Source organism: Abrus precatorius, unplaced genomic scaffold (genome assembly GCF_003935025.1).
Source record: "Abrus precatorius isolate BTA unplaced genomic scaffold, Abrus_2018 Scaffold10, whole genome shotgun sequence".
Taxonomy (NCBI): Eukaryota; Viridiplantae; Streptophyta; class Magnoliopsida; order Fabales; family Fabaceae; genus Abrus; species Abrus precatorius.
The window spans coordinates 32,107,044-32,122,772 of NW_020874292.1; the positions used below are offsets into that span (position 1 = coordinate 32,107,044).

General features: G+C 31.0%; 1 protein-coding gene across 2 annotated transcripts; it reads right to left on the reverse strand.

The window, feature by feature from the left end:
• LOC113868858 (early endosome antigen 1) lies at positions 1 to 8,646 on the reverse strand. 2 transcript variants are annotated; one of them, XM_027504825.1, is made up of 13 exons: positions 8,326 to 8,646; positions 7,198 to 7,370; positions 6,974 to 7,077; positions 6,351 to 6,431; positions 5,948 to 6,051; positions 5,767 to 5,853; positions 5,246 to 5,448; positions 3,500 to 3,701; positions 3,363 to 3,413; positions 3,171 to 3,269; positions 3,025 to 3,084; positions 2,586 to 2,707; positions 1 to 1,458 (listed from the first exon to the last, which is right to left on the reverse strand). In XM_027504825.1, exons 1-13 carry the CDS (start codon positions 8,521 to 8,523, stop codon positions 339 to 341), a joined length of 2,604 nt encoding a protein of 867 aa, XP_027360626.1. In that variant the 5' UTR covers positions 8,524 to 8,646; the 3' UTR covers positions 1 to 338. The 2 variants fall into 2 exon arrangements, with proteins under 2 accessions (XP_027360626.1, XP_027360619.1); XM_027504818.1 differs by having other exon boundaries at positions 295 to 1,458; positions 2,586 to 2,710; positions 8,326 to 8,597.
• Positions 8,647 to 15,729: the final 7,083 nt, after the last annotated feature.

A 15,729-nucleotide genomic window follows, 5' to 3' on the forward strand; every position in this document is an offset into this window, starting at 1 on the left:
ACAAATTAATGCATTAACATGCTTGGAAGTTGAAGATTAAAAAAACATTCAGGTGTACTTTCCTAGATGGACTTGGATCTTTTGCTCGTTATCCAAGGTGTAAGCCTGTTATTCACCTGCAAGCTTACACCTTATTCTCACATTATATGCATTTAATGAAGCAAGATGGAAGGAAAACCCAAATGAATAATACATAAAATACAATAAAATGCCTTAAATATAAATAATTACAAAGGGTAAGGAAAGCATGAGTAATCCAAAAAATACAGGAGATTCCTTCAGCATCTACAACTTACATACCCAAATATCTTTGTGTAATCTCCAACTATCCAAGAAAATCAATCTTCCTGAGTGGCTTCATCATCTTCATCCATGGCATCATCCAGCTTTTCCTCTTCAACATGGTCACTAACCTGAGTTTCTTCATCCGATATTGATCCACCCTTTGCATTGGCTCTATTATCATTGCTACTATTGCTACAACTCTCAGTATCTGAGTCAGATGAACCACCATGGACTCTCTCTTGATTACAATCATACGCAGATCCTCCAAATTGCTCCCTCAAATCAGGAGCAACAATGCCAATCATCTCGCTTAGTGCTCGTCGTTCATTATGTCTGGCAATGGCAGCATCAGGAGTGCTCTGACTCCCAGCCACTAGAATATCCCCAGAACCTTCAATATTGTCTCTGCTTCTTGGAGATTCATTTTCTCCATCCACAGAAGGGGCTGTACTGCAAGCCCAACTACCAGCGACTTCAGAAGTTAAAAGGTCAGCTGTTCTGATTGCGCCCACAGCTTCTGTATCCTCTATGGTCTTTTGAGTTTCTACAGGATTATTTGATTGTGAATGACGTAAAACCTCATGAGAAGGTATTTGAGTATGCTCCTCGGTTTCTTGTACATTGTTATCATCCTCATCAAACTGCATAGTATCCCCGTCTTGACACTTGTTCAAATCAATATTCTGTTCACCATAATTTGTAGGACTTTCAGTTTCGAGAACTCGTTCAGTGCCTACAGCAGCATCTCCCTCCATCAAAGCTGCTGTGCCAACACCATCAATATCAGAACCAAAGCCGCCTCTAACACCATGGTCATGATCAGCACTGGTGAATTCTGCCTCTTGCGTATTTTGGCATTCTTCACTTCTTATATCACAGTCATGCTTCTCAGTAACACTTGCTTCATTGCTCGATGTTTCAATGTGATCTCTGTTGAGTTTCTGTGCAGAAGTAGTTAACCCTGCCTTGCCAGCATTCTGGCTATGGTATCCATCAACTTCTTTTTCTCTGCCCGAGGGTCCACCTATGACTCCATCCATTTCTACAGAAGTATTCTCATAGTTCTCTTCATCTTCAAGAGTTCTCTGCATAGCCTTCAATTGTTCCTGTTGCTTAGCAAACAGTATTTGTATCTCTTCAGTAGTGGAATAAAATGCTCGAAGCTGTGTTTCCCTGCACGGCATCACAAAGATTCAGCTGCAAAATCTAGAAATCTATAATCATTATGTAGAATGAGACAGGTGTACGCGTTGCATTACAAAGCAAAACTGTCTGTTTTACAAAGTACAATGCACTAGTAGGCTAACTAATGGGGACTAGTATCCATACAACTGGAACCAAATCAATATGAATGACATCACCTACTCATGGCACTAGGATCCCCTATTGCAATTGAAATAACATTGCTAAATAGTGTATATTCTAATCAAAACAACACAATCAAAGCCCTGAAATTAGTTAGTCGTTACTCGTTAACATGCTTGTGCAGACAAGCACTATAGATATAAGTTATATAACAACCTTTGATCTTGCACTCAATAATTAAGGGTAAACCCCTATTTTAGAACCTGAAATTGTAAGCATCCTTAACTTTACAAAATTCTCACTTTAGTCCCTACCATATTAGAATCCTTTTCAGTGCAAAACAACTGTGAAAATTGTAATGGAAAAGAACTAAAATGAGTGACCTTTTGTGTAGTAAGGTACTAAAGTGAGGATTTTATATAGTCAATGACAAGTGACCGACACATACATTCACAGGGACTAGAATGTGATTTTACTCCAAATATTAATAAAGGAAGAACAATGTGTGAATAGAAAAAGGGTTTATCAGCAGAAAATTACTCTAAAGATCTCATCTAACTAAGTTCCCCTAAAACTTTGGATAATTCTATCCTTGCTGAAATGTTTCTACATCCTTTTTATCTCATTTTATTTTTAGAGCAGTTTAAAAATTAGTTAAGATTCAAGATCCATGAAAGTAATAATAATGTACATAAAATCATAGTATGCATGCTCATTTTGCAGATTTTTACTAGAAAGTATTAGAATTTTTATCTAATTTAATCTATGTAAAGATTATTTATTATAAATTATAACACAAAAATCCAAAAAATTGCAATAAACAAGTAGCTGAAAGAGGTATGGCAGCTAGAGTGCTTCCTGTGTCCTGATATTCTATGCCAGCATGTCTGTGCAGCCTATGTTGCAAAATAAGATAATCGTGTTTATTCATTCTACATGCTTTTCAAATTGAAGAAGGTCCCACGATCATAATCGACAACAAAATTGAGCCTTACCGAAGCATAAGTCTTTCCCTGGCACCCTTTAATCTCTGCCTCTCAAAATCAAGATCTCGCATTGCAGCATTTATCTCAAGCTCAAGAACAGAAACTTTAGCCCAAGCTTCTTCTCGAGCTGCCTGCTAACAACAATAAATATCTCGGTTTCAAATAAGGAAATTTCACCCCAAAAAGAGAAAGCCAAGGAAAAAAAGAACAAAAAAGGAACTAATCAGAAAGCCAAGCAACTTATAAGCTACTAATTTTTATTCATTCTTTAAACCAAGAACACCGGTCAGTTAAAGTCTTGGCATTTGTAAATATCAATAACTTACACTGCAGTCTCATCTAAATAGCATTAGCAAGATACCTGATGTAAAGCAGAAATCATTCCCATAAAAACACCTTTGTATCAAAATATTGTTTGTATTCAATGACATGAACTTCCCATATCTACCTTTTCACTCTCAAGCTCTTTCTTTAATCTTCTTGTTTCCTGTTCAAGCTCTTCTATTTTCTGCCCCATGAATTAGCATATACTTTCAGCTAGATATCAAGAAATGAGAAAGCAACATGATACTCAATATTAAACTATCTGATTACCTTCATTCCATTTTCAGATGCCAGTTTCTCTTCATGTACTTGGGTTTCTAATTGGCGAACCTTATTATCAGAGACAACCAATTTTTGCCGGGTACCTTCCTGCAAAAGAGAAGCAATAAAGAGGGAAACATCTACATGAGTACATAAAGTTTGGCCTGTCTTAGGCTAACAGGAGCAAAACTGGAAGCATACCAGCTTGGACCTCAAAGTTTCAACCAGCAAACACATTTCCCTCTCAGACTCCTATAACATGTATTAAGATAGCATCAGAGCTCCTTAAAATGCAAAGGGAACAGATTCTTACTAATCTAGCATCAAAACTTTCGAACCTGTAACTTATTTATTGCTTCTTGTAGCTCTCTTTCTCTTCTTAAGGCAGCATCTGAGAGTCGTTTTACTTCCTCCTGAGCCTCAGATTGGGCTCTATGAACAGCAGCTTTTAGATCAGCTGCAGCCTTTTCACGCTCTTCCTTTCGTTGGGTTCGTTCTTCATCTATTTGTTCCTTGAGTTCAGCTATATTTACCTTTTGACTGCAAGCAGGAGACAGGATAATTTAGAATTAGCCTTCTGAAACAAATTAGTGGAAAGCAAAGATCCATACTCCTACCTCCTACGAGTGTCATAGTACTATATGTTAGTGACGTTGCACCTTATGCCCTTCTTTTTTTGTCCCAACACAGACCTCCCTTAATTTATATGTCAACATAGCACCATGTCCCCTTCCTGTCAGCACAAACCTCCTATGTTTAATGTTTTTATATAAATTATAGAGGTTTGTGTAAGGTCCAAAAAGGGGGGGGGGGTGTCCCAGGTGCAATAATGCTGTAGTTCAGCTGATGTGAGTGTAATTTTCCCAAACTAATTTAATTTTTGTAACTCTGACATAGAAAGACAAGTAAAATAAATCACACCTTTAGCCACATAGGTCGATAATTGCAGACAACTAGATCTAACTAGATAAATGCACCTCTAGGGGTATGTGTGAGCACACATATCTGTGCGCGGACACAATATGAATCTATCAAATTGAACCAAGATTTTGGAGTTGCTAGATTTAGGTTCATTGAATCTTGAGTCTAGATTGTTCAATTAGCAAAGGGAAGCAATTTGCGCAATTCTTGAAACTACCCTCTACAATTCTCTAGTGAATCAACATCAAGCTAATTGCTTTATGCCAAATTACCAAGTTTACATGCTCATCCATTTTAAGGGATTGAATCAAGGGTTCAATAGGCACTTAATTTCATTTTCTATAACAAAAAGCTTCCTCAAACATAACTTTCCATTACTATCTCTAATACTTAATGTCTGAAAGTCAAATCAACAAAAAGAACAGTGAGTGTGATGATCACTGTAAATGCTATTCCTCTACTTTGCTATAGCAGGTCAAACTCAAGGGTTTTCTGGATGTAATATCATTGTTGATTCTGTTCCTATCAGTTACCCGTATATTAGTTAAACTTATACGTATGGAGATATTATCTAAATCTTGGTTATCTTAGACTCAACAATTGCTGAGCCTCACACTATCCTCAAGTCTGTTAGAGTATTATCAGTTGAGTACAGAGTATCTGGTATATTGTTCTATATAGCCTAGTTGTCAAGCTCAGGCAGATCGAATTGTTGGAATTCAATTAGGAATTTGAGTCAGATCACTAACTATAAACATAAACAAACCAGCAGAGGTTCATTCATTTACAATTTCATAGCAGAATTTTTTTCTATTTCCCTATCAAGGTTTTTTCCCATTTTCTCTCAGTTTCTTGTTGGTTCTTGATTTCTGTTAAAGGTAAACCAAAGCTAATCTCTGATACAGCATATAGAAGGGAATTTTGCATCCCCAGGATCTTTGATACCACAGAAAATATGTGGATCTATCAAAGCACCAATTTGATATAGTCCTAATAGTCTACTACAACAGGAATAACGGAGGGAAACCATTTCTGTTGTTAATTCTAATGGCAATATAAAAATCAATCAACCAAGGTAATAGTCTACAATACTTACACCAATGATCAAACTATTAAAAGAAAATGATATCAAATACCGCAGTGAGGAATTAAACAGATCATACCTACTTATTATTGCATTTGCTTCAGCACAAGACTGCATAGAAGCACTAAGCCTTTCATTAAGGTCTTCTAGGGCATGTTTTTGTTCAGCAGATACTCTGTTGAGATCTCCTAATTCCTTCTGCTTGAGATCCACTGTTTCCTGTAATTCTTTCAATTGCTCAAGATAACATTTTGCAACCGACTCTTTGACTGATTTTAATTCCTGTAGAATAGATCATAAATTAGGTAAGACATTGTAAATTCAAATTATATGAACAAATAAGATGAAATAGTTCTCTCAGAATCCATAGAATGAAAAGATAGTTATCATAGATCACATGTGCATTTCTTTGTAAGACAAAAGGGAAAAAAAAACACATTAGCAGAGCATGAGTATCACAAGTAACATTGCTTAGGGGAGAGGGGATTGATGAAACAATAAAATATATAATTCTATGCTAAATATTAAGTTTAAAGCAATTTTGGGGGAGCCTCAGCTACCACTAGGTGATGGAGAGTAAGTTCCCCAATGATTACATACAATTTCATGACGCTCAACAGCTGCACGGTTGTCACTACGCAAAGTATCGATTGTAACCACCTGACTCTCCAATTGCTTTCTCAGTTCCTGTCAAAACAAAAATTAGATACACTTAGGGAGGAGGTGGGGGGGGACTGCTTACAGTACTCGTTAATAACGCAATCCTTCTAAGTTAACTAACCATGTTTGATCTTTGAAGACTTCGAAAATCATCTAGAGATACGGGACCCTCAGGAGCACCAATGCCTAAACCTTTCAATCTCTTGTTTTCAGAAATAAAATCCTCTACATATTCAAGAAAGGAGGATGAACAACAGAAAGAAAGTAAAAGCATTAGAAAATGAATCAAAAGCAAATATCAGCATAAATATATTATATATCTTAATCATCAATAGAATATGAAGTAAGTTGGAAAAGGTCACGATCATATGAATAGGAAATTATGAATATCATTGTCAACACATTTGAAACTTCAAATCTACATAAAATTAGAAGCTTCAATTCCACTATCAAGCATAGATCAGAGTAGAATGCAATAATGATTAAAAAATTGTAAATGTATGTGTTGCTGACCATTACACTACCTGCCTTTCGTTTAGCAGCTGCATTATCTGGCAAGGGGGTGGACACAAGCACCTCTCGATATACAAAGGCGAATGCAAGTTCTGCGATGTAAAACCAAATTATAATAATTTGGAAATAGAACAAATCCACACTGCAAAAGCTTAATATGTACAAAAGGCAACAAATACTCAAAAGCATAAATTCCTCACCATTGCACAAAATAATTCCAGTTATGACCCCATTTTTTCAAAAAATAAACAGCATCCATAACAAAACAAATATTTTATAGAGGACTATATTTTTTTATTTATTAATTTATTCTAACAAATAACAAAGAAATCATAAAAAGAAAAGGATAGATAAATAAATATAACAATATTGACTTATCCAATGCCAATTTGCAACAAAAGAGCACAAAAAATACAGTTTGTCAAATCTTATTTAATATTTTCTTCATTTTTTGGAGGAACACTTCTCACAGTTGAAGGAAATTAAAAGAACAGATATAGGGAAATAGTGCTCATCCCTGAAGCACCAGTGAGTAAAAAAAAAAATCCACAAGTGCTACAACTATTGTAAGAAAAGGTGGAATAGAAATTAGAGAAGAATAAAGATATTGAGTCATTAGAAGGATCCATATTACCATGTTGTGGAGGAGCAGAAAATGATATGATATCACCATGGCAGACTTTCACAGCAGCACCATTCTTTTTCAACTTCTCCCAGTTAAGGTAAGTTCCATTTGTGCTGAACAAAGCTTTACAAAAATCAGAATATTAAGAAAAGAAAAAGGGAAAATAACTGTTTACTTCTGCTTAAGTAGGATGAGGGATGGGGAGACCCAGGCTCAAAAAAAGAATCCACAACCTTGTATCTTTCAAGAATATTGATGTGGTATTCTCCATATTTTCGGTAGTAACCCTCATCCTGTATATTCGGCAATGATTTGCACTAACAGAATTTGAATCAATCTGGAATCGCACATCCTCTACCAATCGTCCAATGCAATGCTCATCCGCAGTTAGTAGAATATTAATTCCCTGGTTACAACCATTGGTCACAATGAGAACAATCAGCAGTAAACTACCACAGAATTTAACTCCAGTCCAACTTTCATATCTAGAAATTCACATATGTTTACAGCTCAAACAAAGTGTGATTTGATTAGAAGTATATATATCCAGATACTATGACATTTGTGTGGCATTTACTGAAAGTGAAGTACCATTAATATGTAATTGAATTATGCTTATCAATATTTGCCCTAACATGTGCTTCGGATGATCATAGCAGTTCTCTAGTTGAATATTATACAGGAGCAACACAGAAAAACAGGCGACCCAGTGCACGAGGCTCCCATCTAGTGGGGTCTGACAAGGGAATATGAACACAACCTTACTCCCATAAGTGGAGAGATTGTTTGCATGATTTGTACTTGTGATCTCTAGGTCATAAGGTAACAACCTTACTATTGTTCCGAGGCTCACCCTCAAATACAAGAATGACTCAGTTTACACTAAAATTCACCATATATATGAGGTTTAAGAATGGTTCTTTCCAATTTCCTTTCTTTTGGAAGGTAAGGGTAATTCATGCCTCAGCATTGTTCTTATTGGTACAACCAATAAAAACTAAAAATAACATTAAAATAACTCCAACCTTGTCTATTTAAATTACTATTTTAATGTAGACATTGTGTTCATACAATAATTACTCGGCATTTCATACCAATTGATATTAATCTATTCGTCTAGACAATATCTTTTCTTTATTTTTGCAATCAAATTTTAATTAAACGAGGCTAGTCTAGTAACAAAGTAAAACTCCCTAATTCATACAAGAACAGAAACCCTCACTAGAAAGCATAATTCATCACCTAGGTTTAAACAAAGCATCCAATTGAAAGCCTAAACTAAAAATACTTGAATTGAAACTAGCAACAACATAGCAAGCTCGTAAATAATTTTTTAGAAAGAAAAGGAAATTTAGGGGAACCTGCTGTCTTTTGCGGGCATTGTTGGAGATAGCAGTGAGGACGCCCCAAACGTGAGGATCAGAGTTGTGAAGAGGCTGTGAAGCGATGTTTGAGGCAACAGAGACAATGCGCCCTCTCGGACTCAAACTCAACGGAGAATTCTCAACTGATTTCGACGCCTTGATGGGGGTTTCGATTTTCTCGTTGTCCATCGCCATTGATGGGAATTTCAAAACCCTAATTACCTCAATTTTGTGCGCCAAAGTACAAGACTCACTGTGAACTATGAACTGTGAAGTGGAAGAAATTGGAAGTTGTTTTTTTCTCTGAAGACCAAAGCTTGCCTTGGAAGTCTTGTAACTTTCTTTTTCTATAAATAATAATAATAATAATATTTATTCCTTTTCATTTTAATCATGAATGATTGTTTTTAAAATTATATTAATAGAAAAAGAGTTTTTATTAAAAATTCTAATATCTAAATTTGTGTTTATTCATTGATGTTATATTGAATAAAAGAAAAAAAAAATTCTACATCCATTCATTGTAGTTGAAATTTGTTCGTAACAAATCTTAACTTTCCATTCTTTTTTGTAATTGTATTACGTGCAACAAATTAACAAATAAATAATTCCCACATAAATTTGAGTTGAGTGGTTAAAAGACCTTAATAATGCTAAATGTTTTGAAAAAAGTTATAAAAAGACTATTTTTTCCTTTTTAAAAGACTAATTTTATATCTTTAGTTATCATTTTATTACTTTTATTTATTATAAAATTAATTAAATACTTAATCATTTAAAATAGTGCAAAATATCTAGTAAGAGAATAAGACCTTAAAAAATTCATAAAAAATTTGGAACGAGAACATCTCTTAATCTTTGTGTTTGGAATGAGAAAAAGCTTATTTTTTAAAATAATATCTTTGTGTATAATTTGTTTAAAAAATATTATAAACCGCTCCAATTTTTTTTTAATTTACGCTTTACTAATGTATAAATTTTAATATCATTTTACATGTACATATCAATTTAATCTAGTTTTAATCATTTTTAATTGAAGCATAATCAAGTTAAATTTAAGATGTTGTATGTTTGTTATTTTGTAATGTTTAAGATTTGAACCTTATTAAAAACAAATAATTGCTAATGACATGTTTAGACAGGAAAGGAAACGAAGGAAAGTATTTAATGTTAACCTTTTATTTGTTTCCATTGAAATATGATATATTGAAATTTGTTGAATTGAAATTATTACATTTTAATCCATTTCCTGGAATTGTCACTTGAAATTATTATTATTATTATTATTATTGTCTCGATTTTACCTTTATGAAAAAAAAAATTAAATACATCTTTACATGGAGTGTTTTTATAGTTTAACTACATTATTTTATTTCATATTTCACTTTTATTTTTGAGTAATAATTTACTCTTCGTTATTTTATTTTATTTATTGCACTCAATGTATCAAAATAAAACGTAAGTGTTTAAATGCAAAGAAATAAAAATAAGAAGATTTCTTTTGTCACACATTAGAATAAAATCTCCCCATATTAGGAGAAGTGAGGAAATTAAAGATTGTGGGTGAGAAAAAGTTTTTTCTTATTATTAAATATTAAATAACATTTTTATTATTATAAAAATTAAAAATAATTTTTTAAGAAAAAATATGATAATAACAATGTAAAAAATTTAGATTAAATAAATTTTTTATAATTATTTTTAGTATAGTTTAATTGTTTTTTTAATTTATTTTACTCATCAGAATAAGGGAAAATATTTTTCTTCTTATTCCAATCCATTCAAATAATATATCCTTTCTACTCTATTTCAATTCCTATTATTTCTTTCTTCTTTACTTTACTCTTTATCGCATCATCATGATTTTAAACTCAAATAAAATTACCTCTATTAAAAAATACTTGTATTATTGTTTTGGTAAAAATTACACTCAATTTAACATAAAACTTTTTATTAATAACCAATTATCACCGTACTAACTATTGGAATACAACCATTGGAATTTAACCACTTAACAATCTTCATTTCAACAATATCATTCATGAACATAAAATTCCAAATTTAAATAAATATTAAATATTTTACAGTGCTAGAAATATAGTCAGATACTTTTTATAAGGCTTAAGAAATATTCTTCCTTTGAATTAATTTTTTTTTATAGAGAATTAAGTTTAATTTTTAATATTAGAGTCTAAGCAATTCAGTGTTTGGTCACTCAAAGATACTAAGTTTTGCAAAGTTTACATATAAGAGTGTATTAAGATGTTTTACTGTGACTAAAATATTCTTTATATTAGATAATTATCTTTTGAATTAATTATTGGAATTAAACTAAACCCTATTTTTTAATAAAAATGTGACCAAGATAACTTTATAATATAAAAATACATAATTTCTTATTTGATGCCATAATTTATTATGAAATTTATGAGAAGCATGCTATAAACTAAACTTTTACTGTAATTAATAGTGCACAAATTTATAGAATTGTAATTCAAAATTATCTAAAAGACAAGTTTTTTTCACCAGCAAATATTTGAAGGCGTGCAATTACATGAGGCTAATTAGCATGAATGTGAGGAACATTTTGCTTGTATAAATGCTTCCATTATTAAGCATTGTGTTCTATCAAATCCATGTATGTCAATGGCAAAAGCCGTACTGGTGAGTTCATGTGCCATGATCTCCAAGGAAATATAATTGATCTTCTAAGACATTTGTTACATAATATGGTGAACACTTGATGCAACTCAACAATTGCTAGTAAAACATAAAAAATAAACTTGATGTGCCACAACGAGTCAGAAAGAAGAAGTGACACCAACGAAGCCAAGGAAAATGAGCCAAAAATTGCCATGACAATGCCTAATTGAGTAGCATAAGAAGAAGGCAAACATAGCCAAGCCCTGAAGGCCAAGTAATAGCCTAACATGCCCAATATAGCAGCTCTTGTAGTTGTAGGATGAATTTGGAATGGTGAAGCTGTGTTCCCTGCACTTTGAACTTGGAGGAAGCTTAGCATTGTGGCAAGTGTGAATGCATAGATTTTATGGCGGTTTGTGAGGGAATCATGGGCAAAGTTGCATATAATTGTTAAAGGAATTCTTTGGTTGAAGGTTTGCTGGTGGACATAGAAGGTGGCTTGCCATTGAGATGTAGCTTCAAATGGAGCAGCCATGTGATCATATATGTGCTGTGATGAATACTATAAACTAGGGAAGTGCATGGTAGATATTCTTCTTTAGTTTCTATTTATAAGCTTTTTGAGATTTTTGGTGTGTTGGAAGAATTTTCAAAGTGAGTTAATATCACTTAATGTAAATTAAGTTTTTTATAACTTCATAAGATATGAATCTTGGGCAATAAATTCATATATTAAATTTGAAGTGAAAAATACATAAATAACATGTTAATAACTTAAAATTTTTTATTTTTTTTCAAAGTCAAGAACTACAAAGTGTCCTCGGGTCTAAAGGATCTTAAGCTTAATTCCTTCTCACAGTTTGTGACAGGCATTGACCCAAATAAATTTTTGCATGGAATTAATTTGCTTTGAAAAAAATTTTATTTTAATTTTTCCATAAATAAATAAAAATGTCACATCATTTTCATTTTCTATATTAGTTTCAAGGTTTTGAATAGTAACTGTAAATAATATTTTTTTCATCATTTCTTACACAAAAATTTGACAAATGACAATGAAGTAAAAATATAGAAATATAATAGACTAAAATAAATGTTTTATCAAATTAAATTATATTTTATTCAATTGTCACATTAACATTCTGTAATGTTTTCTTTTAGTTCTCTCGAGTTCAATCTTTGAATTATGTTACTCACATATAAATTGAAATACTATTTATTTTTTTGCAATCTTTATATATCTAATTTATCTTATTTAATACTATTCATTATTCATCTTCTTCTTTTGGAATTGTGATTCTTTTAACTTGTGTTTTCCTTCCTCTTACTTGAGCTTTGTCATATTTGTTAGTATATGTAAGTTGTTGCTCTTCTCATCTAAGAAGTCTAGGTTTTCTAGTTTTGTGTTTTGCAAGAAAGCTCCTTTAGAAAGTGAAGCTATATATGATAACTCAGTCTTTCTCACCTTTGTTTATTTTCTCTTTTCTCATGCAATTTCCATTAGGTAAAATTACCTTCAAATTTCAAATGTTATATTTCTTATTTGACAGACATGCGAAATGTGTAAATTCATTAATCATAAAATGAATTTAATTATAGTTTTAGTCTTCTTTTTTTTTAATTTAGACTATGCACGATTTTGGTTCCTTTTTTTTTAGCTCTACTTATAAAATCAATCATATATGAACTATTTCAAAACTCTATTTGTCAATTTCTTTTATTTTAAACTCTTAAGTTTTTTTACAAATTGAATAAATTAAATAATTTTACTCAAGATTCGTGAATCAAAAATTAATTTTTAACTAATATATATATATATATATATATTCTTTAAATTATAATCTATCATCTTATAAAATTCCTTTCAAATCTCTGAGTTATTTTTTTTTTTTTTTTTGGGGTTCAATATTCAAATCTCTTTAAGTAAAGAAAGCAATAAAAAAGATCTAAGAGAACTTTACTTTTTGGGTCCATTGATCTTAACTCATTAGTTGAACTTTAAAGTGAATTTCAGATGCGAAAGATCTCAAATCATGAAAATATAAATGAGTGTGATATGATGTTGAAGTTTGTGACTCTGGTCTTTAATTGAGCGTAATCTTATCTACCAAATTATCCATGCATGAACAGTACAAAAATGCCTTTTGAGATATTAGTTTGATGTTGAAGATTTGTAAGACCCCACAAATTGTTTCATACCAATACTGAATGACAAATAAAAGATTAGGAAAACGAAACAAAAGAGGGATAACAAGGAAGGATCCATGTTGACAATAGAAAATGACAAAATGTAGATCAAAGGGGAAAATCTAAGTTGAATTTGGGGTGTCACTGATTTGAAGATTTCTATGTAACAAAAAGGAAATTATAAGGTTTCAGACCCAGTAATGAATCAAGGTATATAATATGTCAAAGGTTTTTAACCACCAAATTTTAGTGGCTTTCAAGGATCTTCAAAATCGTTCTTGTCTTTCTCATTACTTCATTAGGTTATGGTCAAACGTCAAAACCTTATCTAATAAAATATATACTTATTTAAAATTACAGATACTTGTTTAAATATTATTATATTAGTTGTTTACTTAATATTGCTAGGATTTGATACAGATATTCGTGTTTATAGTTAAGTTTAGACTAATTATGGTAATTATTTTGTATTTTAAGTTGGACAAATCTTAATAGTTGACATTCTAATGATTTTGTTGAACTTTGAGTATGCTACAAATAAAGATTTATAATTATACATTTTAAAATTGTGACCCTAGTATGATTTTTTTTTTTAAAAAAAAAATAGTTATACTTTTATGTCCCACTTTATCTTACATCTATTTTTCACATTTTTTTTTATCTATCTTCCTTTTTTTTTTTTTCATATTATCAAGTCCACCACTTACTTTTTCTCTCTATTTATTTTTTCTTTTTCTTTTTATCTTTCTCTTCCTTCCACCCAAGTTATACCTCAAATAAGAGTGCGAAGGTATCATTATTTTCTTATAATTATCAGTCACACATTGGTACATAATTTAAGTACTTTAATTATGATTTTAAAAAAAAGTACTTAAGAGGTAAGATATATTTTATTTTTGTGATATAGCAATGGATATAAAATATTTACACAAAATATCAACTAAATCTAAAATCATTAAGTAATATTGTCTTCACAATAAATATCACACGCACTAATTTATCAATCCTTGACAAAAAGAAAATTATCAAATAAATTTCCCACAGTTGGTGCGATTAATATTGGTTCCAATAGGCACAGATAGAGAAATGGACACATAATAAGTCAATGAACTAGTTTTGTGAAAAATCACTGATTACAAAATGTCTAATAGCACTTAAAAAAATAGTTAAATCACAGTAGTATTACAACATTACACAATCGATAAAAAAAATCCTAAAACATATGCTTAAATATAAAAATATTTTAACAATTCTAAATAAATCCCAAAAGACAACAAAGATCAAACTCTGAAATCATATATTTTCCTTACAAAAGAACTACAAGAAAAAAGAGCTTTAATTGATAAAGAGAGAATATTTTTCTTCATTGTGATCTTTTGAATTAGAAAGAAGATGAATCATCGGGTCAAGTTTCAAAATCTAGAAATAAATCCGCATGTTAATATTGTTACGTTACCAATGATAACAAATTAAAATGATATATAAGAACTCGTCAACCAAATTGATCATTGTCGTCTGTCACAAGATTTAATCTTAGCCAAAACAAGATTTTTCCTTACATTCGTTTTCACGTTGAACTACTAAATTGTCATTCAAACTGGTTGAAATGACATGATGAATTTGTTTATGGTTTGTGAAGTAAACTAAATTAGCAACACAGTTGTAATTTTATTTGGACATGCTTTTGTCAGCAATGGATATGGATGTACAGGAAAAGATATTCCAAGGGATTTTCCACAAAGAAAAACTAAGACTTGCTTATACTTTTAGTCATCATATTTTAATTTATATGTGATTTTTATTTCCTAAACTTTAATTATTTACACTTAATCTTATTTTCATTTTGTTTAAATCAAGTTTTTACTTTAAAATTTCATGGAATAATTAATAAAAATATAACAGAAAGATAAGATATTGTTGATATATATTAATTAATAGAGAAAAATTATATAAAATAATTTTAAAAATAAAAGCAAATGAAACAAAAACTATATTTTATTTTTTAATTAAATACTCTTTGCAAAATTATATAAATCAATCATGTATGTTACATTTTTATTGACTACAAAGAGTTCATTGTTTTAAAAAAAATATTAAGCAGCAGAACTTTTGTCAGAATTATTCTTGCATTACCTTGATCTTCAAAAAATAAAATAAAATAAAATGGGGGGTTAATTAAAAATTAAAAAATAGAAGAAGAAAGAATCATACATATGTTTAAAATCTGGAGATAGAAAGTACAATTAAGGCAAAAATTAATGTAAGATTTAAGATCAAGCCAACCATGTAAAATGCTGTCAAACCTGACATCAGCCAATCACTTGGGCTTGATATGGTATACTGAAGTAAGATGTTTTTTCTTGCCGTGCGTACAATCTCATGAAAATTCAATTAAAATCTCGACAAGGAACTAAAAAATAATGCTTGGATGACAACACCACCATGCACATCACCTTACAATTGGGAGGTGGCAACATAAAAATGAAGGTTGAAAAAAATAGGTGAGACAGTTATATTCATAAGAATAACCATGCAGATACGATGTGTTAGGTGTGTGTGGATCTGGCATTA